General features: G+C 42.7%; 1 protein-coding gene across 6 annotated transcripts in view; it reads right to left on the reverse strand.

The window, feature by feature from the left end:
• The window catches only part of AFF4 (ALF transcription elongation factor 4), an 89,923-nt gene that overhangs the window by 53,600 nt on the left and 11,362 nt on the right, over positions 1-24,961 (reverse strand). For 2 of the 6 annotated variants that reach the window (XM_089530934.1, XM_089530923.1), the window contains 4 exons: positions 6,172-6,259; positions 5,612-5,738; positions 1,553-2,344; positions 315-359 (listed from right to left, as the gene is read on the reverse strand). In XM_089530934.1, coding sequence (XP_089387060.1) covers positions 315-359; positions 1,553-2,344; positions 5,612-5,738; positions 6,172-6,176 — 969 coding nt within the window. In that variant the 5' untranslated portion in view covers positions 6,177-6,259. Of the gene's footprint in view, positions 1-314; positions 360-1,552; positions 2,345-5,607; positions 5,739-6,171; positions 6,441-8,016; positions 8,093-24,961 lie in introns of those variants that run through there. The other 4 variants (XM_089530945.1, XM_089530914.1, XM_089530956.1 and 1 more) reach the window with 4 other exon arrangements.

The raw sequence follows: 24,961 nt of genomic DNA on the forward strand, positions 1-24,961 counted from the left end.
GATAAAGTCAAAACATACACATTTACAGTCCGTCCTCGCCTTACGCGGGGGATCCGTTCCGGATCCCTCCGCATAAGGCGAATTCCGCCTATGCTCGAGCCCCATTGGAAACAATGGGGCTCGTGCGCGGTGGCGTGGGCGGGGCGCAACGGGCGCGCACGCCCATTCAATTGAATGGGAAGTGCCGCCCTTTCCGCCCCGTGCGCGCCCCGCGGCTTGAGCGTGTATGCTCAAGGCCGCGTATGGCGTGCCTGCGTATGGCACGGGCGCGCTGTATTAACCAAGTAAATCCTGAAAGTCAACATAAAACTTACTTTTAGAATTTCATCCACACTGCTCATGTCACCAGATGCTGATGCCTACAAATCAATATTCAGATGTCAGTGTTATCACATATATTTTTAATTTTAATGTTTTAATTCTTTGACAATCAATGATTCTAAAAATCATCTAATGTTTCAAATTCAGGATTAACTATTAAAAAGTAGCATCTTCGGATAAATTAAGGTACAAGCAGTAGACAGTTATGAGGTATAAAAAACCCATGAAGTTGCATATTTCATATAAAGGGTTCCCCTTCAATACACTGCCAACATACTTATCCTTTCCAATAATACAATCAATAGCTCTTACATACATGAAACTTGAAAATTATCTCACTTTAAAATCCTGAGACAAACCAAAAATCATTTTACAAATGCTGCTTCATGAATTGAAGCTTACTAAATATATTCTGATGAAACCTATTATTCGGGTTCATCCATTTTTAATCCCCGAGATCTGTAATGAAAAGTAATTCCTAGATCTAGCTCTTTAATCAAAATGCAGATGTGATTGCTACATGTTATATTTAAAAGTAATTTTATCCTAATGTATGCAAATAACAACATCATTTTGGGGGGCATACATGTGCCAAACACAAAAGGACAGAATTGATGGCTCTGACTTCATCTGTTAAATGTCATAGGACATCTCTTTTTCTTTCAAACATGGAACACCCTCTCAAAATGCTCCTATCAGCAGAAGAGGGTGAAGTGATTTTTGTCAATCCTCATTGCTGACATTCACATTATTCCCCAACCTCTGGAACACATTTTCAGAGAGTACAAAGGGTGAAGGGAGAAGATGATAAAGATCACCTCCCTTTCTCCCTCTGTTAGATTCCTCCAATGGATCAAGAACCTTCCATGGACAGAAAGAGATCAATCCATAGTCTTTTGCTGATGTGGACCAGGCTGTAGTACATTCAATACAGAACTGCTATTATTAACAATTAACACCTAGCACAAATTTATGATTGGCCTGCTAATAACATAGCAGAACAGAGGATTACAAATATCCCAGCTACCAAAGAATCATAGCAAAAGAGGTAGAAGCGAGGGTGTTAAAAATAAACATGCTTATTGTTGTATTTTAGTTAGAAGTCCTTACAAGCGTATTCAGATTTCAATATCTAGGAAATCCATAATCCAGAGATTAGTCCATGGAATGACAACATAATCATCCTCCCCATCCCCACCTCTCACATCTATTTTAAAAAAAAAAAACTTACATCAAGTGGCTGAGAAGGAATTTTCAGCTTTGTTAGATGTGCTTTGCTACTGGGCTTCAGCTCATTCATATTGTTGCTGTGAGTCTGGCTACTGTAGTGTTCAGAAGATAGCTTTGGTTCCATGGACTCCTGACCATCCATAGGCCTTACATAAGCAGTAGGCTTCTGCAACATTGTGTTAGACTTTGACATGAGTGAAGGAGGAAAAGACTGGTTACCACTAGAAAATGAATGCACACGAGAAGGTGAGTCCCAGTTGGCATCAGGATCTCGCGGAGATTTCGAACGCTGATGTTCCTTGCTGTGATGATCACTTCCATGAGATCTGGAATGGCTGGGATTCAGAGAAGAAACAGCAGTCGGTTTTCCGGGGCTGGAAGAACGGGACTTTGAGTGTTCTGATCCATGCTGGGATTTTTTGTGACTACTGCTGCTCCCACTACTGGCATATGAGTCACGATCATGCCTCTGGCCACTATTGCTACTGCTATTGCCACTGCTACGCTGGCTACTATGTCCACTTTGTAGACCCGAGGACCGCTTCTGTGACTGAGAAGAAGTGCTAGGTGCTGGACCTACAGGTGTCCATTTGCTGCTCTGATGAGAACCACTACTATGTCTCTGATCACCAAAGAAACTTTGGTTTGATTTTTCGTCTGTTGTTGACGGTACTGTTGGCTTGGGCATTCCGCAACGTTTCTGGAGGGACCGGTCACCTATAAAATCCGTCATTTCATCATAGTTTCCGAGCATGCTTTGGATACGGCTAGACAACTTATCTTCTTTGCTGGTCTGTAGGAATGATAAGAACATGGTGCAAAAGTACATTTTAAAATATACTTTCTAGCCACAAGTCATTATATTATTTACTTTCTGAAATGTTGAAAATATGTATCTGAAATCATTTTCATTCTGATTTAACTCTATAATAGGCTATATTTCATATTTTTGTTCAATAAACTGCAAGCTATATTGTTCCCATGGAAGTGTCACTTCCTTTTAATGAATTCAAAAAGCAGCCTTCCTTTCAGTTTTGCAATATTAATTTGGTAGATTAGCAGGCAGATAATTGAACACTTAATTTTAAAAAGTAACAGACATTTTAAAGTTTATACATCAGCAATAGTGACATCTTATACAGTAGCAGTACAGTGGAACCTCACCGTACGCGGGGGATCCGTTCCGGATCCCGCCACGTATGGCGATTTCCGCCTATGCTCGAGCCCCATTGTAAACAATGGGGCTCGTGCATGGCGGTGCGGAGGTGCGCAGGGCGCAACGGGCACGCGTGGCGCAACGGGCGCACACGCCCATTCAACTGAATGGGACGCGCCGCCCCTTCCACCCCGCGCGCCGCGGCTTGAGCACATATGCTCAAGGCCGCGTATGGCGTGCCCGCCTATGGCGAGGTTCCACTGTACTTCAAATTAAGGGAATAAAACATGGTCATTATGTATATTATTCTAATAAAGCACAAATAAGGCCAACTCTCTATAAAAAACATAGGCACATTGTTTGTGTAACTAAAGTTTAACACAAGTGCAATCTGTCCCTCTAGCTGATCCCTCTACTTGTAAGACATATGTTGCTTCATGTGCTAACTGGTCTTGTAAAGAGCCAAAAGGTGATCCCTCTCGTTCCGGAGCCTTTCAGAATCCTTCCTATGAAATCCTTAAGACATGCCAAATTCACTTAGGCTCTCTATGGTCCTGGGATCGAAATAAAACAGACAGCTGCCTGCCAAGCTATATTTGGCTCATTTGGAACCCTCTAAAAGCTTCTTATGTCAGAAGAAACACTGTGAGAATTACTGACTTAAGAGTGTCCATTTAAAAACACATCAGAAAAGAAAAGTAGGGATTGCAGAACTACCTAGTTTATCCATTGGTACAGAGTAGTATCACAAATGTATTTTGATAAGCAGTAGAACAATATTTGAAATACCCAAAGTAGCATTTTAAAGGGGGCTGAAAAGGAAAGAAGTAAGATGGGATAACCACATCACTGTGTCCTCCCCTTATTTCTCATGTATACACCTCTCTTCCCTTCTTTTCCTCAATCTGTGAAGAGAAAGAAGAATGTGAGAATGGAGGAGGAGGTGAACACATCTCTGAATCTCAGTGGTGGATTGTATATTAACATCCCACCATCTTTACAGAGTACAAGAAGAGTTTGCAACTAACTGAAGATCTAGTATAATTATTGGCGCCTTACAGACGGGCCTAAGTGGCACCGTCGTTGCGCCAGGAATACGCGCAAGGGGCGGCGCTTCCAGACGCGCCTTGCCCCTCACGCGTATTCTGTACGGCAAGATGGCGGCGCCCTATACAGACGGGCGCGGTCATCTTGACGTAACGGACGTGCAGCGTCCAGACGTCTAAACCCGGAAGAGCCGTCGCGAATGCGCGCTTTGGCACTTGCGGCGGCTCTTCCGGGTTGCCGGAAGGAGTGCGATTTCTGCACTCCTTTTTTGCAGCGCGGAGGAGTCATGCGGTTTGGCTGCTGCGGCTCCTCCGCACTGCAACCGGCAGCGGCCCAAGACCGCCCCTTTTGGGCGGTCTGTAACGGGCCATTATTACTAACTTTATAACCTGCCTTCTTGCCCCAGACCAAGGCTTTATTTCAAGCCAGAAAAAAGGGTGAAATACCCTATATATCCATATTACAAGACCTCTTGTAAGGAAACAATCAGATTAACTGCAGTTTCCTTGTGTATTTAAAAAACCCAGAAACTCTGCCTTCACTAGCTTGTCTACATATATATGTGTGTTACAAGTGCACAACTGCAAGCTTTGAGCCCTGTAGTCACTAACTGCAATGCCAAATAATACATATGTCCAAAATAATTAGCTTTTATTGCTTATCTAGTTAATACACTTTGGTGAACACAGAAAGAGGAGTGTAAAGATAGATTGAGAGTTGTGTGCCAGGCACAAGAGATAAGACAAACAAGCATCCAATACAGATTCTAAATTCAGGAGTATGTAGAGCACAATATAGTGGAACAACTAAAGTCGCTCAGAACCCGACAAGCTTTGCCCAATTTGCTAGTAGGGATAGACTTGAAGTTTAATTTTTAAAAAGAGCTAATACCCCTAACAAAAATGCTGAAGTGTTGTCAAATTTCTTACAGTCTAGTTTCAAAATTATTAATGATCAGTACAATCAGGTAGCTGCACAAACAAAGCAATTGGCAGTCTTATAATGAACCTCTTACAAACAATGAACTACAGGCTAAAAACATCAAATCTCAACAACTATTTGTCATCTACAGAGTTGCTTCTCTACGAAGCTCATAAACAAACTCCTGGAACAGTTTTTCCCTCAAGGCAAGAGTATACAGCAACAATTTGCTGAGTAAATATTCTGAGTTAAAATTTCATTCTACCATTTCACATTTAGACAGTTAACTGCCAAGTGGTTTCAAGTATGAATGTGGGCATGCTATAATCTTTAATATTTTCTTTCCAATAAGATTCAGTTAATATAATGGCACATGTATTAAGCCCAGAACAATCATGGGGATAAGTCTAACATGATGTTAGTGGTAGTAACTGAATTTCCTTCCTTTCCCTCTTGCAGGCCTCCATGATGCTCAAAAACTGGTTCTGGCCTCCCCCCCCCCCCCCCAACCTCCAGAGCATTTTGGAGAGTATGGCTACTGAGGAGGAGGATTCTCCTGTCCCATTTCAACTGGATTCCACTGTTATGCCAGCAGCAGTCCACCACTGGATGTAGCCCAGGACTTTGTAGTAATCTGTTTTTCAGCACCAAACACTTTCACTGTGTTCCAATTGTAACAACAATCCAACTCCTGGGTTTATGTGCATCTAGAGCATCAGGCTGTAAATCTCTCATTCTTGGACCCCTTATGAACACTGACCTACATCACAGGATTGTTCTAGGTGGGTGATTGGGAACTGTTACATAAACCATACTTATTCAAAATATTTTCAAGAAAGTATATCCCATTACCATCAGCTTAAATTAAAAATACAAGCAATATTAACTTAAGAGTGTGATTTTTTAAAACCCTATTAAAAAAACTCACGCACTTACAACTTTATATGGTTCAGCAAAGAGAGGAGAGTTAGGTGGAAATGCTTCTTCACCCTGCTGAATTTCCTGATTACGCCTCTCTCTTTCTTTGATACGCAGCGCATTCCGGTCTTCACGGTTCATGTTGCTATTAATGAAAACAATTTGATTACATAAAATGATACAGAGGGGAGGTAAGTGACTAAGGGGTTTCTTCCCCTTGGCTATATGTAATAGAACTTAAAAATCCCCTCCCCCTTTTCAATGTTTCAATGGATTTTCTTTAAAAACAATAATGCATAAACATAACAAGTTGACTTAGATATGACACTGACAAAACATATGCATTTACTATATGAAAACCCACACTGCATTTTAAACTTTACTCTTGAGATCATGTTATCTGTATAACTAAAATAAGTGCACAGAAGAGAACCAGAAGTACTTATCTAATTAAAAAAATATATTAAACTCAAACATTTTTTACCTACTGGTTATGTCATTCAAATTGCCTCCCACCAGTCATACTATTAAACACACACATCCCCATATACAAGAATTGGCATCTACTTTTGATCTACCTCATTTTTCTTTCTTTCTGTCCCCAACAGAGCCTCCTTCGTGTCCATCCGCCGTAGCATGCTGTCAGCTTTGCTGTTTCTAGGTTCCCTAAAAATGACATTTCTACTCTAAATACATATTTCAGTAAACATCTCCAAAGTTACAGCAACCTCTAAAAACATCTACACTTCCTCACAGGAGTAGGAGCTACTGGTCTTTGTGGATAATGAATGTGAACGATTTCCCTTACAGAATAGGCTTACTGAAATGTGATGTAACAGAGCCCTGCTTTATTTGACCCAGTGCTCTAAATATAAGCCATAAATCTAACAGAAGATTCTAAAAGGATTCCACTTATGCTCAAGGAAGCATCTAAGCCAAGAAGTAAATGACACTAACAACATTTGTAAATGCTACTAAGGGCTGAATGTTCATCGATTATTTTAAATACACAAAAAGATGTCCTGAAAGTGTTGAAGGAGGAAGTCACATGAAGATTATTTCACGTTTAGACCACAAGTTTACTTTTAAGAATAGTTTGGCTTTAGCTCAAAATTCAGTAGCAAAGGAAGACAAGTAAAAAAAAAAAAACCCTGCCAAATGTACAATGTGGTGTGAGGGTATGTGAATCACAACACATGCTACTTTTTCCCTGGGAAAAATTACTATTGAAGTAGTACCACACAATGACAACCTCCATGCAATCTTCAGCAGTGTCACCCTCCCACTGAATCCTTTCATGCCACACCCCAAACCAATTTCTAAGGATCCCCTGATCCTAGTCTGGGCTCCTCTGGAGAGCTGAGATTCCAAGTGGAGGTGAAGGGGAAAAGCCCTACTGCACAAACAGACATCATATTAACACTGGATACAATATTACACTAGCCTTAATAACTACTCTTCCACCAGCCCAATAATGAAAAGTAGCCTCTGAATTCTCTGTGTTATTCATTTCTCTTACAGAGAGAGTGTTTTGTGTGCAATACCGAGGCCACAAGTTGAACATGAGTCAATAGTGCAATGTAGCAGCTAAAAAGGCCAATACAATTGTAGGCTGCATCAATAGAAGTATACTGTCTAGATCAAGGGAAGTAATAGTGCCACTCTATTCTGCTTTGGTCAGGCCCCACCTGGAATACTGTGTCCAATTCTGAGCACCACAATTTAAAAAGGATGCGGAGAAACTGGCGTGTGTCCAAAGGAGGGCAACTAAAATGGAAAGGGGTCTGGAAACCATGCCCTATGAGTAACAACTTAGGGATCTGGGGATGTTTAGGCTGGAGAAGAGAAGGTTAAGAGGTGATATGATAGCCTTGTTTAAATATCTGAAGGGATGTCATATTGAGGGGGCAGAGAACAGGACCTGGAATAATGAATGCAAGCTACAGAAAAAGAGACTCCAGCTCAACATTAAGAGGAACTTCCTGACAGTAAGGCAGTGGTTCCCAACCTGTGGGTCAGGACCCCTTTGGGGGTCAAACGACCCTTTCACAGGGGTCGCCTAAGGCCATCGGAAAACACATATTTGCATGTAGTGATAAAAAATAATTGTATGGTTGGGGGTCACCACAGTATAAGGAACTGTATTAAAGGGTCGCGGCATTAGGAAGGTTGGGAACCACTACAGTAAGGGCTGTTCAACAGTGGAATACACTCCCTCAGAGTGTAGTGGAGTCTCCCTCCTTGGAAGTCTGTAAACAGAGGCTGGATGGCCATCTGTCGGGTATGCTTTGATTGAGAGTTCCTGCATGGCAAGGGGTTGGACTGGATGGCCCTTGTGGTCTCTTCCAGCTCTATGAGTCTATAAATATACAACAAAAACTATACTTGAAAGAACACTGGTATAAATCTAAAAAGAGCTGTACCTGATACATCAACAGTCTAACTTTCTTCATCTGATGTATAACAGCAGTTCTTTCACCTTCATACATTTGTTTTCTGTAGTGGTTACCAGTGTTCCATTTGTAGTAGAGGAAAAAGTGGTTCAGTACAGCCAGTTGAATATTTTATTTTGGTAATGAATGTACATGAGTCGGTGGGCATAGGCAATTTATCACATTTGTTTTGACTACTTGTGACTGAGTGCAAAGCAAGAGATTTTTTGAAATATAAACAAGTTTGCTCATTTGTTAGTCTATTCCTCTGAGCACTATCATTTATCAGTGTTTGTCCTCCTAGAAGATTAACTAGAACTTCATATCCTATATTAAGCCCATCTAACCTGACTGACTACAGTACGACAGCCTAGACAACTATAGATAAACTGTATCTCTCCCTCTCCCCCACTGTCTGTGTATCTGTAGAAAATTTTCCATGGAAAAATACAGCACTGTAAAAAAAAATATCACCACATCAGTTGTGTAAAGCATTCCGTTCAATCCTCAGCGTCTCCTTGTCACCTCTTAAAGAACTGTTGACTGAATAAATCTTGTGGACATTATCTAAGAACAACCTCTCATAACTCCAAATTGGAGTTAATGCTTTTAAACAAAATTCTCAGTTTATCCAGAACCATTTGGCTTGTTTATTCTTCAGAGTATGAGTCAGAAAATTAGGAAGTTCCTTTAGTCTTACTTTAAATATGCCTAGAAGGCAAACAATCAACTTAGCAGCTTTAATTAATGTTTAAGCAGACAAAATGGCAACAGTTATGAACAAAATTAGAAGGTTTATGACAAAAGCAAAAGTAAGTTCTAATCTTTTAAGCAAGTCATCTCCTATAAACAACATGAGTGGAACCTTTCAAACTGTTCATTTGCAGTGTAGTAGTCAAATATATTAACTAAAAATATAAACATTACTAGGGATCAAATGGCATCAAATTCTAAAGTGTTAGAAAAAGACTTAAATTAATTCTTTCAATACCGTCAGCTCAGAAAAAGCAGCTCTGAAAAGGAGGCTGGGGGGGGGGGATCAACAATGCTCATTTTTAGCATTAGTCAGTAATAACCATCTTCCATGTAGTAGTATTTACTCACATAAATAACAATAGAGATGATGATGATAATAATAATAATAATAATAATAATAATAATAATAATAATATATATATTTCCCACCTCTCCCTGTGGATCGAGGCAGGATTACAACAACAGAAACAAGATTACAAGATAAAAACTACAATTTCATATAAAATACACTCAATAAAACAGTAAAACCACTATCAATACAATACACAGACTAAATCATAATTTAAAATACATATCTTTACAAATAGAGGGTGGATATTTCTAACTCTCTTATAGGCCTGCCGGAACAGATCTGTCTTAAGTGGCTTTTTAAAGGCATCTAAGGTGGTAATGAGACAGATCTCCTCTGGCAAGCTATTCCATAATTTAGGAGCTACGGCAGTAAATGCCCTGTAGGAAGTTGTTGTTAATCTGGTGTTTACATACTCTAATAATTTCTTCCCGGTTGTTCTGAGAGTATAGGGCGGATTGTGTAGGGAGAGGCATTCCCTCAAGTAACTCGGGCCCAAGCCATGTAGGGCTTTAAAGGTAATAACCAACACTTTGTACTGCGCCCAGAAGCTAATCGGTAGCCAATGAAGAGATTTTAATACTGGTGTTATGTAGTCTGCTCTAGATGTTCCAGTAGGGTTGCCATAATGGAGGACCTCGAAACCGGGACAAATGTAGGACAAGGTTTGAAAATGTAGGACATTTTTTTTTTTATTTCCTGGCTAGGAAATTAAAAAAAAAAGTCCTAGATTTTTAAACCTTGTCCTCCTCCTCCTCCTCCCGGCCTGAGAGGGAGCCTAGGCTGTCTCCCAGGCCGAGAAGGGCGGGGGGAAGCCTGGCATCGCGGAGATCGCCACGGTGCCAGGCTTCCTCCTCCTCCTCCCGGCCTGAGAGGGAGCCTAGGCTGTCTCCCAGGCCGAGAAGGGCGGGGGGAAGCCTGGCATCGCGGAGATCGCCACGGTGCCAGGCTTCCTCCTCCTCCTCCCGGCCTGAGAGGGAGCCTAGGCTGTCTCCCAGGCCGAGAAGGGCGGGGGGAAGCCTGGCATCGCGGAGATCGCCACGGTGCCAGGCTTCCTCCTCCTCCTCCCGGCCTGAGAGGGAGCCTAGGCTGTCTCCCAGGCCGAGAAGGGCGGGGGGAAGCCTGGCATCGCGGAGATCGCCACGGTGCCAGGCTTCCTCCTCCTCCTCCCGGCCTGAGAGGGAGCCTAGGCTGTCTCCCAGGCCGAGAAGGGCGGGGGGAAGCCTGGCATCGCGGAGATCGCCACGGTGCCAGGCTTCCTCCTCCTCCTCCCGGCCTGAGAGGGAGCCTAGGCTGTCTCCCAGGCCGAGAAGGGCGAGGGGAAGCCTGGCATCGCGGAGATCGCCACGGTGCCAGGCTTCCTCCTCCTCCTCCCGGCCTGAGAGGGAGCCTAGGCTGTCTCCCAGGCCGAGAAGGGCAAGGGGAAGCCTGGCATCGCGGAGATCTCCACGGTGCCAGGCTTCCTCCTCCTCCTCCCGGCCTGAGAGGGAGCCTAGGCTGTCTCCCAGGCCGAGAAGGGCGGGGGGAAGCCTGGCATCGCGGAGATCGCCACGGTGCCAGGCTTCCTCCTTCTCCTCCCGGCCTGAGAGGGAGCCTAGGCTGTCTCCCAGGCCGAGAAGGGCGGGGGGAAGCCTGGCATCGCGGAGATCGCCACGGTGCCAGGCTTCCTCCTTCTCCTCCCGGCCTGAGAGGGAGCCTAGGCCGGCTCCCAGGCCGAGAAGGGCAAGGGGAAGCCTGGCATCGCGGAGATCTCCACGGTGCCAGGCTTCCTCCTCCTCCTCCCGGCCTGAGAGGGAGCCTAGGCCGTCTCCCAGGCCGAGAAGGGCGGGGGGAAGCCTGGCATCGCGGAGATCGCCACGGTGCCAGGCTTCCTCCTTCTCCTCCCGGCCTGAGAGGGAGCCTAGGCTGTCTCCCAGGCCGAGAAGGGCGGGGGGAAGCCTGACATCGCGGAGATCTCCGCGGTGCCAGGCTTCCTCCTCCTCCTCCCGGCCTGAGAGGGAGCCTAGGCTGTCTCCCAGGCCGAGAAGGGCGGGGGGAAGCCTGGCATCGCGGAGATCTCCGCGGTGCCAGGCTTCCTCCTCCTCCTCTCGGCCTGAGAGGGAGCCTAGGCCGGCTCCCAGGCCGAGAAGGGCGGGGGGAAGCCTGACATCGCGGAGATCTCCGCGGTGCCAGGCTTCCTCCTCCTCCTCCCGCCCTGGGAGGGCTCCTAGGCCGGCTCCCAGGCCGAGAAGGGCGGGGGGAAGCCTGACATCGCGGCGATCTCCGCGGTGCCAGGCTTCCTCCTCCTCCTCTCGGCCTGGGAGGGAGCCTAGGCCGGCTCCCAGGCCGGGAAAGAGGTGGAGGCTGCTCCTCATCGCGGCGATTGCCGCGGTGGGAAGCGGCCTGCTCCTCCTCCCAGCCTGGGAAGAAGCCTCGGCCGGCTCCCAGGCCGGGAAGGAGGCGGGGGCCGCCCCTCATCGCGGCGATCGCCGCGGTGGGAAGCGGCCTCCTCCTCCTCCCTGGCCTCGTGGAGGCCTTGAGGACCCCGCGGTCGGAGCTCCGACCGCGGAGCTGCCTCCAAGGCCTCGCTGGGGCCTGGGAGGGAGCGTCTCCGCGGCTGGAGCTCCAACCGCGGAGAGCCTTCCCAGGCCTCAGCAAGGCCTTGGAGCCGCCGCGGGGCCTGAGGTGGCCGCGGTGGGCGGGGCCGTCCCGGTTTGGGCCCCAAACCGGGCCGGGACCGGGACAGCACCGCCCAAACCGGGATTGTCCCGCCCCCCGGCGGGATATGGCAACCCTATGTTCCAGTGACCAATCTGGCTGCCGCATTTTGCACCATTTGAAGCTTCCAAACTTGGTATATAGGTAGCCCCATGTAGAGCACATTACAGAAATATAAACGAGAGATTACCAGCGTATGTACCACTGCTTCAAGGTCCTTTTGGTCCATTATGTCAGTTCTGTACTAAAGTTTTCACTCTCCATTCCACCATATTAGCTTAAGAGATGTTGAAATACTTATATACTCAAACAAGGATTATCAGCTAATGACACCAACTTTTAATAAACAAGTTTGAGATAAAATGAAAATTAGTTTCTTATTTTGAAACGCTTAGCACAATTGCACAAGTGTATATATCTTACCATTTAGCAAAACAAAAGCATGTGTCAGGAAACAAGGATGGCCTGTCTACTGACAGAGTCAAGGACAATCAAGATCAACATGTACTCCTAATTAAGACTTAGCTGTTGCAGATGACACAAAACTAGGGGGAGTAGTTAATATCCCAGAGGACAGGATCAAAATTCAAAATGGCCTGAATAGACTTGAAAGCTGGGCCCAAGCTAACAAAATGAAATTCAACACGGAGAAATGTAAGGTACTGCACTTAGGGCAGAAAAATGAAATGCACAGATATAGGATTGGGGAAACCTGGCTGAATGAAACTACATGTGAAAGGGATCTGGAAGTCCAAGTAGACCACAAGTTGAACATGAGTCAACAGTGCGACGCAGCAACTAAAAAGGCCAATGCGATTTTAGGCTACATCAATAAAAGTATAGTGTCTAGATCAAGAGAAGTAATAGTCTCACTATATTCTGGTCTGGTCAGGCCCCACCTGGAATACTGTGTCTTGTTCTGGGCAGCACAATTCAAAAAAGATGTGGAGAAACTGGAGCATGTCCAAAGGAGAGTGACTAAAATGGTGAAGGGTCTGGAAGCCATGCCCTATGAAGAACGACTTAGGGAGCTGGGGATGTTTAGCCTGGAGAAGAGAAGGTTAAGAAGTGATATGATAGTCCTGTTTAAATATTTGAAGGGATGTCATATTGAGGAGGGAGCAAGCTGCTCCAGAGACTAGGACCCGAAACAATGGATGCAAGCTACAACAAAAGAGATTCCACCTCAACATTAGTAAGGGCTGTCTGACAGTGGAACACATTCCCTCGGAGTGTAGTGGAATCTCACTCCTTGGAGGTCTTTAAACAGAGGCTGGATGGCCATCTGTCGGGGATGCTTTGATTTGGATTTCCTGCATGGCAGGGGGTTGGACTGGATGGCCCTTGCGGTCTCTTCCAACTCTATTATTCTATGATTCTATGTATTTCCGTCTACTCACTCTTAATACCAAGGGGTTATTTAGATGGTGAAAATAATCGAGGTAGAATCTGGGTTGACTCTTTGTTCTTCACATGCATTTTGAATGCACCCAATTAAGATTTTTTTTGGAGGGGGGGTGGTGCCAAAAACCCACTTAACCCTGGATAATCAATGCTGGGTTTTTCCCTGAGTTTTCCTAAAAGATTTAGATTCTTGGACATGTGAATAACCTGGGATAAACCCATGATTGCCTTGAAAGTGCTTCAAATACTTTCTCATTATTGCCTCCATCTTTATTCGAGCACATATGAACAACAGAACTCACAGAGATATGCAGAGATGTGGTTCCATCATATGAAACAACAAACCTGGAATGTATGAGTGACATTATCCACATAGTGTGAATGACCCCCCTAATGTTCTAATCCAGAGGTTTTCAAACACTGGTCCTCTAGATTATTTGGCCTTCATTTTCCAGAATTCCTAGTCATTGGCCATGCTAGCTAAGGCTTCTAGGATTTGAAGTCCAAAACTTCTAGAGGCTCAAAGGTTAAGAACCACCATTCTAAACTATAGTACTCTTTTAGAAACATAGCAATTTAGTAATTTACACTGAGTCAAACCATGGATCTAGCTATGCCAGTACTAGGTTTTGAACAGACTAGCAATGGTTCTGCAGAATTATATCTTTCCTAGCCCTCTTGCTTGAGCTGCTGAAGATTAGAACTGTTATGATCTTTATGCAAAGCTTTTGCCATACTGTAGACACAGCCTTCACTTGACCGCACTGCTGCTGGAATCTCCTGGCATTTCCAAACCAAATAAATGTACAATCTAATGCCATGTGTCATGCACAGAAGACACACACACTCATTCACACTTTCAATGTTAAGGTTTTCAAAATACCTCCTTAAGAAGAAATCATTCTAGGTTTTTGGACAGTTTGTTATTTAAATGTTTTTCATAAGCAAAAGCAGAACTAGACATGATGCAACATGATTCTTGCTTGCTAATATTTGGCTATGAATGATAAATAAGCCTCCAGGAGAACTATAAATAACCATCTCCTGGTCACACCCAATTGGTAAGAGCTACCCTGGACACTCCTGAACATATTCCACATGACTATTTAACAAACTGTCATTGAAATCAGCTACTGATACTTAGAGAATTCAATAAAGTATTTAGAAGTATAATATAAATGATGAGAATGTGCCATGCCATTAAACTTATATTATATAATGCTAAGTGAGTGTGTATTATCCCTCTGAAACAATTTTTCCACTGATTCTGAGAAAACACATGTACACAATGAGATAATCTAGAAAATTTCAAAGTGAAGGCACTGTACATCCAGCTGTTATTTGATTTGACAGTAGGCATCAACATCTGCTTTCATAATGAAAATTTTAAAATATCTTATTGCTGGTTTTATGTACATTACTAATGACTGCAGTGAAGAGAGCCAGTGTGGCACAGTGGTTTGAGCATTGGACTAGGACTCTGGTGACTGGGATTCAAATCCCAGCTCAACCATGGAAACCCTCTAGGTAACCTTGGACAAGGCATAGAATCATAGAGTTGGAAGAGACTACAAGGGCCATCCAGTCCAACCCCCTGCCATGCAGGAAATCTACATCAAAGCATCCCCAACAGATTGCCATCCAACCTCTGTCTAAAAACCTCTAAGGAAGGAGATTCCACCACACTCCGAGGGAGTGTGTTTCACTGTTGAACAGCCCTTACTGTCAGGAAGTTCCTCCTAATGTTGAGGTAGAATCTCTTTTCCTGCAGCTTGCATTCATTGCTTCGGATCCTGTTCTCTGGAGCAGCAGAAAACAAGCTTGCTCCCTCCTCAATATGACAACCCTTCAAATATTTAAACAGGGCTATCATATCACTTCTTAACCTTCTCTTCTCCAGGCTAAACATCCCCAGCTCCTTAAGTTGTTCCTCATAGGGCATGGCTTCCAGACCCTTCATCATTTTGGTCGCCCTCCTAGGGACACGCTCCAATTTCTCAACATCCTTTTTAAACTGTGGTGCCCAGAACTGGACACAATATTCCAGGTGGAACCTGACAAGAACAGAATATAATGAGACTATTACTTCCCTTGATCTAGACACTATACTTCTATTGATGCACGCTAAAATCGCATTGGCCTTGTTAGCTGCCGCATCACACTGTTGACTCATGTTCAATTTGTGGTCTATTTGGACTCCCAGATCCCTTTCACACGTAGTCTCATTCAGCCAGGTGTCACCCATCCTATATCTGTTCATTTCACTTTTCTGCCCTAAGTGCATTAACTTACAATTCTCTGTGTTGAAATTCATTTTGTTAGCTTTGGCCCAGCTTTCTAATCTATTAAGGTTATTCTGAAGTTTGATCCTGTCCTCAGGGGTATCAGCCACTCCTCCTAATTTGGTGTCATCTGCAAATTTGATAAGTATACCCCCAATTCTGTCATCCAAGTCATTGATAAAGATGTTGAACAGCACTGGACCCAGGACAGAAACCTGTGGGACCCCACTGGTCACTTCTCTCCAGGATGAAAAGGAGCCACTATCGAGCACTCTTTGGGTTATACTCTCAGCCTCAGTGGATGGCAATGGCAAACCTCCTCTGAACAAATCCTGCCAAGAAAACCCCATGATAGGATCGCCGTAAGTCAGACACACCATGAAGGCACCAAACACCACCACCAATAACTTCATGCTATTACACATAAGATGCCAGCTAAATGAATAAACTTTTAAAACTTCCTGCACATCCTTATTTTAAGAGGAAAGTGCAGTGTGGGTGGGTGTTGAAATAAATGCATTCCACTCTCATCTTTAGTTGTCCACCCCTGGTTATGTATTTGTATTACATTTGTTTTAAATGTCTAAATATGATTGTCTTTGGTACATAAGATATACAACCAAAAGTTTTCATCCTCTTCTAGGACACTGTAATTAGTTAATATGCAATCATCTGGAAGATCAGATGAAAGCCCTATCTAATCTACCACAGCCAACCAGTTGCCTATGTGACATCCACAAGAAGAGCATTAGGGCAACAGTGTTCTCCCATTTGGGCTCCCCAGCAGCTACTATAAAGGCATATTGCTTGCAGTGAGGAAGAAAGAAATATATACTCATCATGATTAGCAGCCTAATCTGCATGACTTTGTTCAGTATCAATTTGAAGCCATCCTTATTTCTTGTGATAGAGAATCCCCCAATTTAACAAGTGCTGTGTACAGCAGCACTCCTTTTTATTTGTTCTGAATCTCATACCACCCATACTCAATGGATGATGCAAAGTTCTAGTATTATTATACTTTCTCTACAACATACTTAATTTATGTATCTCTTATCATGTTCCCTTACACACCTTTTTCTGTATGTAAAAACAGCTTCTAACTTTATAGATTTGCACCTCAGTAAGGAAAGAGAGATCTTTTGACTTGCAGTAGAATTCACACTTGGTAATATACATAAATATTGCTTTGGATTCTATAGTATTTTTTAAAAGTACAAAAGTATATATGATGCAGGATCAAATGACCCATGTAATCAGAAGCATTTGTCATACATACACTCATGAAGAAGTGCAAATCTATCAACACAGGTCATGGTTCTATCATTGTAAAAACCTATGGCAAAACGGGTTCCCAAATTAGTGGAACCTGTTTAGCATAGAAGTTAGCACCAACATATATCCAAGAGTTAACTATAGTGAAAAGGTATGAGGGCAAAACCATCTGCATATGAAGAAGCATATGGGCAAGTCACACTCTCTCAGCCTCAGAGGAAGGCAAGGGCAAAGCCCTTCTGAACAAACCTTGCCAAGAAACCCCTATGATAAGTTCTCCTTAAGGTCACCATAAGTTGAAAATGACTAGAAGGCACACAGCAACAAACAACTACAATTCCCAGAACCCCATTACAAGGGGCAGTACTTCAAGATGGAATGCTGGCGCTGCCAGACAGTTCCTTTCAGTGGCACAACTGTCCAGGGGCAAACTGGGTTGTGACAAGGAACTGGGTTTGTGTCACTCCAGCTGCCTTACACACCATCCCTACCTTATTACCAATATTAAAAAGCAGTACTGACAAACGTCTATTTTAAAGTTTATTTTTAGTTTTATTTTCCTTCATCTAGACCAAAAAGGCAAACAAAACACTCCTCAGAATGGTGAAATATAAGGAAGCCACACAGTGGTGGAATTTAAAATCTCATCCCTTCAAAGAAGTGTTTTAAAAAGTGAGGATGGGAAAATTTCTAGATCGTTGAGTTAATATGCTGATAATGCTCCCCTTCTCTATATATAAAAATGTGTGATGAAATAAGTACCAGCTTTTTCAGCTGCAGCCAATAAAACCACTGGCTGTATGTAGAACAGTGGGTATAAGAACTGTTATGAGGCTAAAAGGTCCATGTACTGTTGCCAGTAACGACAGCAATGTCTAATGGTAAGGATGAATATCCAAAGGATAGGTAGGCAACCTGAGGCTCTTCAGAAGCTGTTAACACTCCACTTCCCCCAACCCACAAAGCCAATGGTCAAGAATTAGCAGAGTTACAATCCATCACTATATGGAGCACCAAAAGCTACCCAACCTTAGTCTAAGAAACACGTGAAGCTGAAGTCAGGCTGAGTTTAACCACAATGGGCAACTATTTACAGTACAATCCCAGGAGGCAAGAACTTAAGTACCATATTTTCCGATGTATAAGACAACTGGGTGTATAAGACAACCCCAACTTTTCCAGTTAAAAAATAGAGTTTGGGATATACTCACCGTATAAGACTACCCCTGTTCCAACGCAAACCAAATAAAAATTTAAAAAAACATGAGATTTGATTTCAATATAGTAATTTTAATTCAAATGCTTATGACATGCAGGTACTTAGCAGGAAAACTTGTTGTATACAAAGCCTGCTTGGATTGGTCAGCTCTCCCTGCCTGCTCAGTGCTCCCTGTCTCCAAGATTTTCTTCTACCATACTTGCATTGCTGCTTTCATACGGTCACCACATACGGAGAGGATGTGGCCGTTTTTGAGCTCTCCCCACCATATGCGGTGACCGCAGATTCTCCAGTCCAGCTTGGAAGTTTCAGCAGCCATCCTATAAGACACCCAGCGTATAAGACAACCACCGACTTTTCAGAAGATTTTCCTTGGTTAAAAAGTAGTCTTATACGCCAGAAAATACAGTACTTAAGAATAATTTCAATACAACTACAATTAGTTTTATTGATAGCTATTTTATGATGAGCATTTTTATGATGTATAATTTTTACGGATCTGTGAACCGCTTTGATCGTTCCGGAAGAGCGGTATAGAAATAAAGTATTATTATTATTATTATTATTATAACAGAAAGAAGGGTCACAAAAAGGAGAGAGGGACACTTAGTGGGTTTGTGGGGGAAATGGGACTGATGAAATGGGACAGGTGAAGATTGAGAAGACAGTAAGAAAGTAATAGCAGATGGGGATGCAGACCAAGAAAAATCACGCAGCCATCCCTTTTACAGCCAGATCAGGGCTGCGGCAACTCCACGCCATGGCCCCAATTTGGCCTTTGCAAGGTGCAAAAAGTGACTTCTTTTTGCACCCTGCAAAGGGTGCAATGGCCTTGGTGCCACGGCTTTACAGCGCTCATTTGGCACTTGTGTGTCACGCCATCCTGGGGATGGAGCCATGGCATGAATCATGTAGACGCTAAACCCCAACTCCACCCCCAACCCAGCCCAAACTGCCGGTCTGTACAGGGCCTAAGAGAAGTTTAGAAACTGTTCTGGTGAATTAGGAAAAATAATAACCAGCTGTGAAACAATGAAAACAAATAGGAGTTAACAATAGCAATAGCAGTTATGTTTCTATACTATTTCATACTGAACTAAGCAGCCTCTAAGAGGTTTAAAACTGTAAGTTAATTACCCCCAACAAACTGGGTACTCATTTTAGCAACTTCGAAAGTAGGGTTGCCATATCCCACTTCTTAAAATCTAGGTACTAATTGGCATATTATGAAAATATTCTAATTTTGGAAATTCAACACATTAATGGTTGCATTTTTTCATGTTTAACCTTTGTACCATTTTAAAGGTTAGAACTGATCTGACAGAAACACCACAGACTAATGTTTAAAATGCTGGATCTGAAACAGAGAAATCCAAATCCCTCAGGAGATAAGTTTCTTATGGAGGGAGGTTGCCATTGTCATCCTCTGAGACTAATCCTAACAAACCCAATGAATTTTGCTTCTGAGTAGATCTATTTAGGATTGTGAATTTATTCATTTGTCATTTTGCAGGGAGGCAAACAGTGTGGAAAGCCAGATGACAGACCAGAACCTGAAGCATTTCCTCCATTCTTGTCTCTACCTCCCTCTCTTAAGGCTTAAGTATTTCAGGATTGTTCTTTAGTCCTTGCACATCTCCTACCAACCGCACTCCCCATACCTGGCTGCTTATTCCTCCTCCAAAATCCCAATCACCATCCCATAAATTAAGCCATCTGAATTAGAGACAACTTTGCAGAGAAGTGTATACTTACCCCACTTTTTTCTTATGCTTATTCTTCGTCCTTTGTTTCCCCTTCTTCCCCCTCCTCTCCTCTCTCTCTCTCTCTCCCTCTGAAGTAGAAGGTAATCCAACAGGAGAGGGAGACTGCCCATCCACAATTTAAAGCAATGATTGCTGGAGGCTATCCTGACCTCCTCCTTGGCTCCTTTTCCCTTTCTGATGTTAATAGAGCTATCATCACTGGCACTGGATTTTAATTGTGTTGCTCTCTTCAGAGAAAAATAATTGGGGAGGGGAATTTCTCAGTCTTTGACAAAATGCAGCCTGGAACAAAGCAAGAATCCGGGATTTATGGCTTCAATCATGCTCAGCCAGCAGAGACATTTTTTAGACCCTCCAATCGATGATTTTCCCGGTTTCTTGGCACATGTGGCAAGCTACTAGAAAGGATGCCAGGCTGAGTCAACCCTGAAGCCCCTGGCTGGAACTGAACTCACAATCTTCTGGCTGTGACTGAGTGGCTCCAGTATTGAACCACTGCTTCAGAAGGTTCCAATAAATGCATAAAAATGAAAGCAAAAGATTCAAATTGGGAAATATACTTTTCTGTGGTTGATTATAACATTGTATTACCTTGTGTATAAGTTGACCTCATGTAAAAATAGAGGACAGGTTTTAGGGCCAAGATTATAGATTTTGCTTTGACCAGTGGATAAATCAAGGGCAAAACTTAGAGGCATGAAACAAATATTTTTCTCTATTTTTAAAAATGTATAAAAGGAACATATTTAGGAAGAGCTAAAGAGAAGAAGACAATCTGCTTACTTGGAGGATTACAATCGGGAGGTGTAAACTGCACTGCTGATAACTAAAATGTTTACAAACACAGATAGGGAAAGCAATATAAATTAGGAGAAAGAATGAGAATGTGACCTGGGGAAAAAAAGAGGGCAGGGAGAGAAAAGAGCTAGGGAAGCAGACCGTCTCTATGAGGGACCCAGTGCAAAGGCAGTGACAAGAGGCAAAGGAGAGAAGCCTCTCTTGGCTTGGCAGGGCAAGGTGAGAAAGCAGTGCTCCCACAGGGTGCCAAAGCAGCCATACACAGACTGGAGTGAGCGGCTGGAGGGGCTTTTTTCCTATGCCACACCTGACATACAATCAGAGTGGTCTTTGTCCGCCTAATCCCTAGCGGATGGGTCCTTCTTTTGCCAGACCTGACGCACCATCAGAGTGGTCTTGGTTGGCCTTATCTGGAAGTGCTCTTTCCAAGGTGAGACTCATTAGAGGCTTCTTCCTTTTAATAATTTCACCTTCTTGCCTACCAGAGCCATTGCAGAAATCAGACAGAAAAAAGAAGAAGAAGACTAAGAACACTAAAGGGCAAATCAGGCTAGATGCAACTGATTAAGAGATAATAAAAGCTTTGAGAGAAAAGAGAGAACAAGCAGAGCTTTGCTCTGGGCAAAGGCTGGAAGAAGAACTAGTCTCCAAGATGGCTGAGTGGGAGAAGTATTGACTTCAGCTACCATGAGATCATGTGGTTCTTCCTGCCTGACTCTGGACAGTGATGAAAATATGACCCAAGTTGTGTGGATTCTTTTTCAGTCAGAGCAGCATTCAGCAACAATGTGAGGAAGAAAAATGTGTTGCACCCACCATTTTGAGTACTTCTGGTGGTGAGGAGCAGTGGTGGCTATTTTAATAAAGGCTTACTGTATAAGCCTCACCCCACGTTTCTGGCACCCATTTTTAATAAGGGCTTATTGTATAAGCCCCACCTTGTAAAACTTGCAGGGAGACTGACAAGCCTCACAAGGCTTGCAGAGAGACTATATAAGCCTTGCAAGGCTTATACACTAAGCATCTATTAAAAATGACTACAACCACTTCAAGTACTCAAATGGTGGGGAGCATAGAGCTTATCCTGTCATTGTCATCTGTTTCCAGCACTGACCCATGGATAAGTCAACTCATGTTTTTTGGGTCAATTTCTGGTCAAAAACATTTTAACTTATATACGAGTATATATGGTAGATGTAGGGTTTGTGGAGAAAAAACGCTGACCAACACCTTTGAAATTAACATCCCTGGTTTGTTTGATAAATAAAAATAAATTGTTACAACTGTGATTCACTGTGTTAACAATCTGAAAAAAGAATCTCATATTTAATTCAAATTATTGCTTCTTCCATGGCAGTATGCTACTTGCTCTAATAAGGCTAACAATACAGATAATAAAAATCTGAATTCAATATTCTACAAACTGGCAACTTTTAAACCAAAATAAATACAGTTGGGAAATTTAGAAGGCCAATTTATAGATTTTCTATTAAATTACATAACTGAAAACCTATCATATAACTTTGATCAGTTTAACCAGTCTCTTTGCTAAGGCAGGAAGTTGCTCACCAGAACATTACTGGCTCACTGCACCTTTACCAAGGCTCACAACTGAGATACTACTCCCTAGAGGATAAAATCTGGTTAAAACAGTGACCATCAAATTAAGCATACCACACCCGTGGTAGAGAGACTCTAAAGTAGCTGATGCTTAGATGGTGATCCTGCTTGATCAGACAATAGAGACAGCAGGGCATAGCTGCAGCAAGGCTCTGAAGAAGTCCCAAGAAAGAGAGTTGGAGCTTAATGACAAGGAAAGAAATCACTGCATTGCAGATGTTCTAAAGTAATCCTAGTCTTTAGAGAACTGGTTCCTGATTGCATAGAAAATTGAACACAATTAAGTCAATATTAGAAGAAAGACACAAACATACAGATTAATAGTTGGAAAGGAAAGCTATTGGAGACAAGTGCTGTCAGAAAAGGAGAAATACATCCACTCATACAAGGCAACACAAGAGCCAGATAGACAACCAAGGGTGATTCAATGGAAGCAGAATAACTGAAACAGAGTGTAAAAAGTATTGCAAAGTTTAAATACTGGCATCCAACTCAAAATAACTATTGTTATACAATCCTACAAAATTCTGAATTCACACAATTTCTCTGCATACCCATTCCCCTCCCCTTTCCTAACTCTTTCTCCTCATTTCTTGTCATGCCACTATAAGAACAAATTAAGCACCCTATTTTCTAGCAGTATCAGAGCCTTACAGCAACAACTTAGAACAACCTCAGACTCCACTCCACCTCACATGTTTCAAAATGAAGATATATCCATCTTTTTAAACCCCATTTCCAGGTTCCAAGGAAGCAGCTCTGCAGACAACCTCACAGCCCTTCCACTACAGCTAGGAAATGCCCAGCAGGATCAGTAGGGTTGTGACGAATCTCCCAAGAGTTGTCTTCTAGGAAGTGACAGGCAAAGGTATTCAGCTGCACCAAATTGGCCAAGCTAACAATTGAGCTTGCTTAACATCACCCAACACAATTGCTGCCTCCATTCTGTTAAGATATGAGGGGCACTTCTCCTCACAGGAAAAATCCTGTGGGGAAAACTGGGCTCAGAGGCCACTGCCCTTCTCCCATTTAGGCCCAAGGATGAAAGGAATCCAATTTGGCAGTATCCATACACAATCTGCAATCACTCCAAGTACTGGGGTTAGATTTAAGTAATGTGTGTTGTCTTCTATATAGAAGTCCCTTCCTCATATGCCCCTCCGCTCCCATTTCCCCCACCCCAATGAAAATAAGATCAGTTGTTGAATAGTTCATTGAAATTGGTCAATACTTCATCCAACCTATAGATGTAGATTCTGCATCATATGCACTATGTATAAACAGCATACTCAACTGCTCCCACTTATAGTCGAATGTATGAACTTGCCAAAAAGCAGGTTGCCTTATTCCTTGTACAACAAAATAGAGAAAGGCTTGCTTCTCTTGCTCAGTGGGTGAGAAAAGGCCTGAATGGCAACTGCTGCTGGGCTTGTATGTCACACTAAACAAATGGTGGGATGTAATTTATTTAGCTGGTACCATGAGTGATCAGGTAGGGCAAGTTAGCACATTTGCTTGTTCTTAATAAATCAGGGTTCCCATATAATCTTAGCTTATATCATTGATATCTGACCATACTCAGAGAACTTCATAGGATCACACAGTTGGACGAAACCACAAAGGCCATCCAGTTCAACCCCTCCCCTGCCATGCAGGAATAAACAATCAAAGCACTCCAATAAAGTACACTGAGAATACTGCAATATAGTCTGCATCTTGAAGAATGTGCCTTCAAATAAAAAATTATGTCATATATTTACCCAGGAAACTTCTCTGTGACCTCAAACTGATCAAGGATCACAAAAGATGACAGCATGTTCTTTTCTGGTTCTTTTAAAAATAACAAATTCTTCCTGGCCATTTTAAAAACAACTCTGGGCACCAATATAATTATATTACCAACTTTCATTCTAATACATATATTTTCAGGGTACATCACAATATAGTTTGTATCAGCTTGCATGAGTCAAGATCAAGAAAAACATAGTAATTCAAATTAAGCTTCCCACTTTGGAGAAAAAAAACCCTGTACACACACACACACACACACACACACACACACACACAACAATCTTCTATAACCCGGCCATGCTGAATGGGGCAATGGCAATTGTAATCCAATACATCTGGAAGGCTAATATAAAAAACAAAGAATGGCCTGCAGCTTACTGAAATGGAAGTCATACAATCCAGGAGTACATAATCCAAAACCTTTGATCCTGTAAAGCATGCATACTACATGTGACTTTCTCTTATCCAAGAAATGTGAGATCACTTTCTAGGCTGCAATCTTTGGCATACCTATTAAGAAGCAAATCTCACTGAGCCAAGTAGAACTTTTTATTATGATGTAAGTGGGATTTTTTAAAAGTTAAAACACATATTTATTAGATTATAAGTATCCATTCCACAACATCTGTCAAATGCAATTTTTGTACCCCCATGAAAAATACTCTTTCGCTACCTGCAAACAGAAAAAAATTGCCTGTGTACAGTAGTGGTTTAGATTATGTACTGGAAGGAGGAAACAAACAAACAAAAAGCAGGCATCTCTACTGCTCAGCAAGCAAGGTATAAAGCTTTCCAGTTTCATACAGTTGAAGTCTGAGCATTTGCAGGGTTTTGTTTTTTTTAAAAAACCTACAATTTATGAGCACGTACATATTAACATTTGAACTAAGTAAGCAAATCCTTTTAAGATGGTAACAATTTGTGCTGCTTAACTGTAATTGGTAGCCTGGATAAACAATGTTATGATTTGTCACCTTAC

Source organism: Sceloporus occidentalis, unplaced genomic scaffold, assembly GCF_023333645.1.
Source record: "Sceloporus occidentalis isolate IW3139 unplaced genomic scaffold, rSceOcc1.0.p SCAF_1, whole genome shotgun sequence".
In the NCBI taxonomy this organism is placed as follows: Eukaryota; Metazoa; Chordata; class Lepidosauria; order Squamata; family Phrynosomatidae; genus Sceloporus; species Sceloporus occidentalis.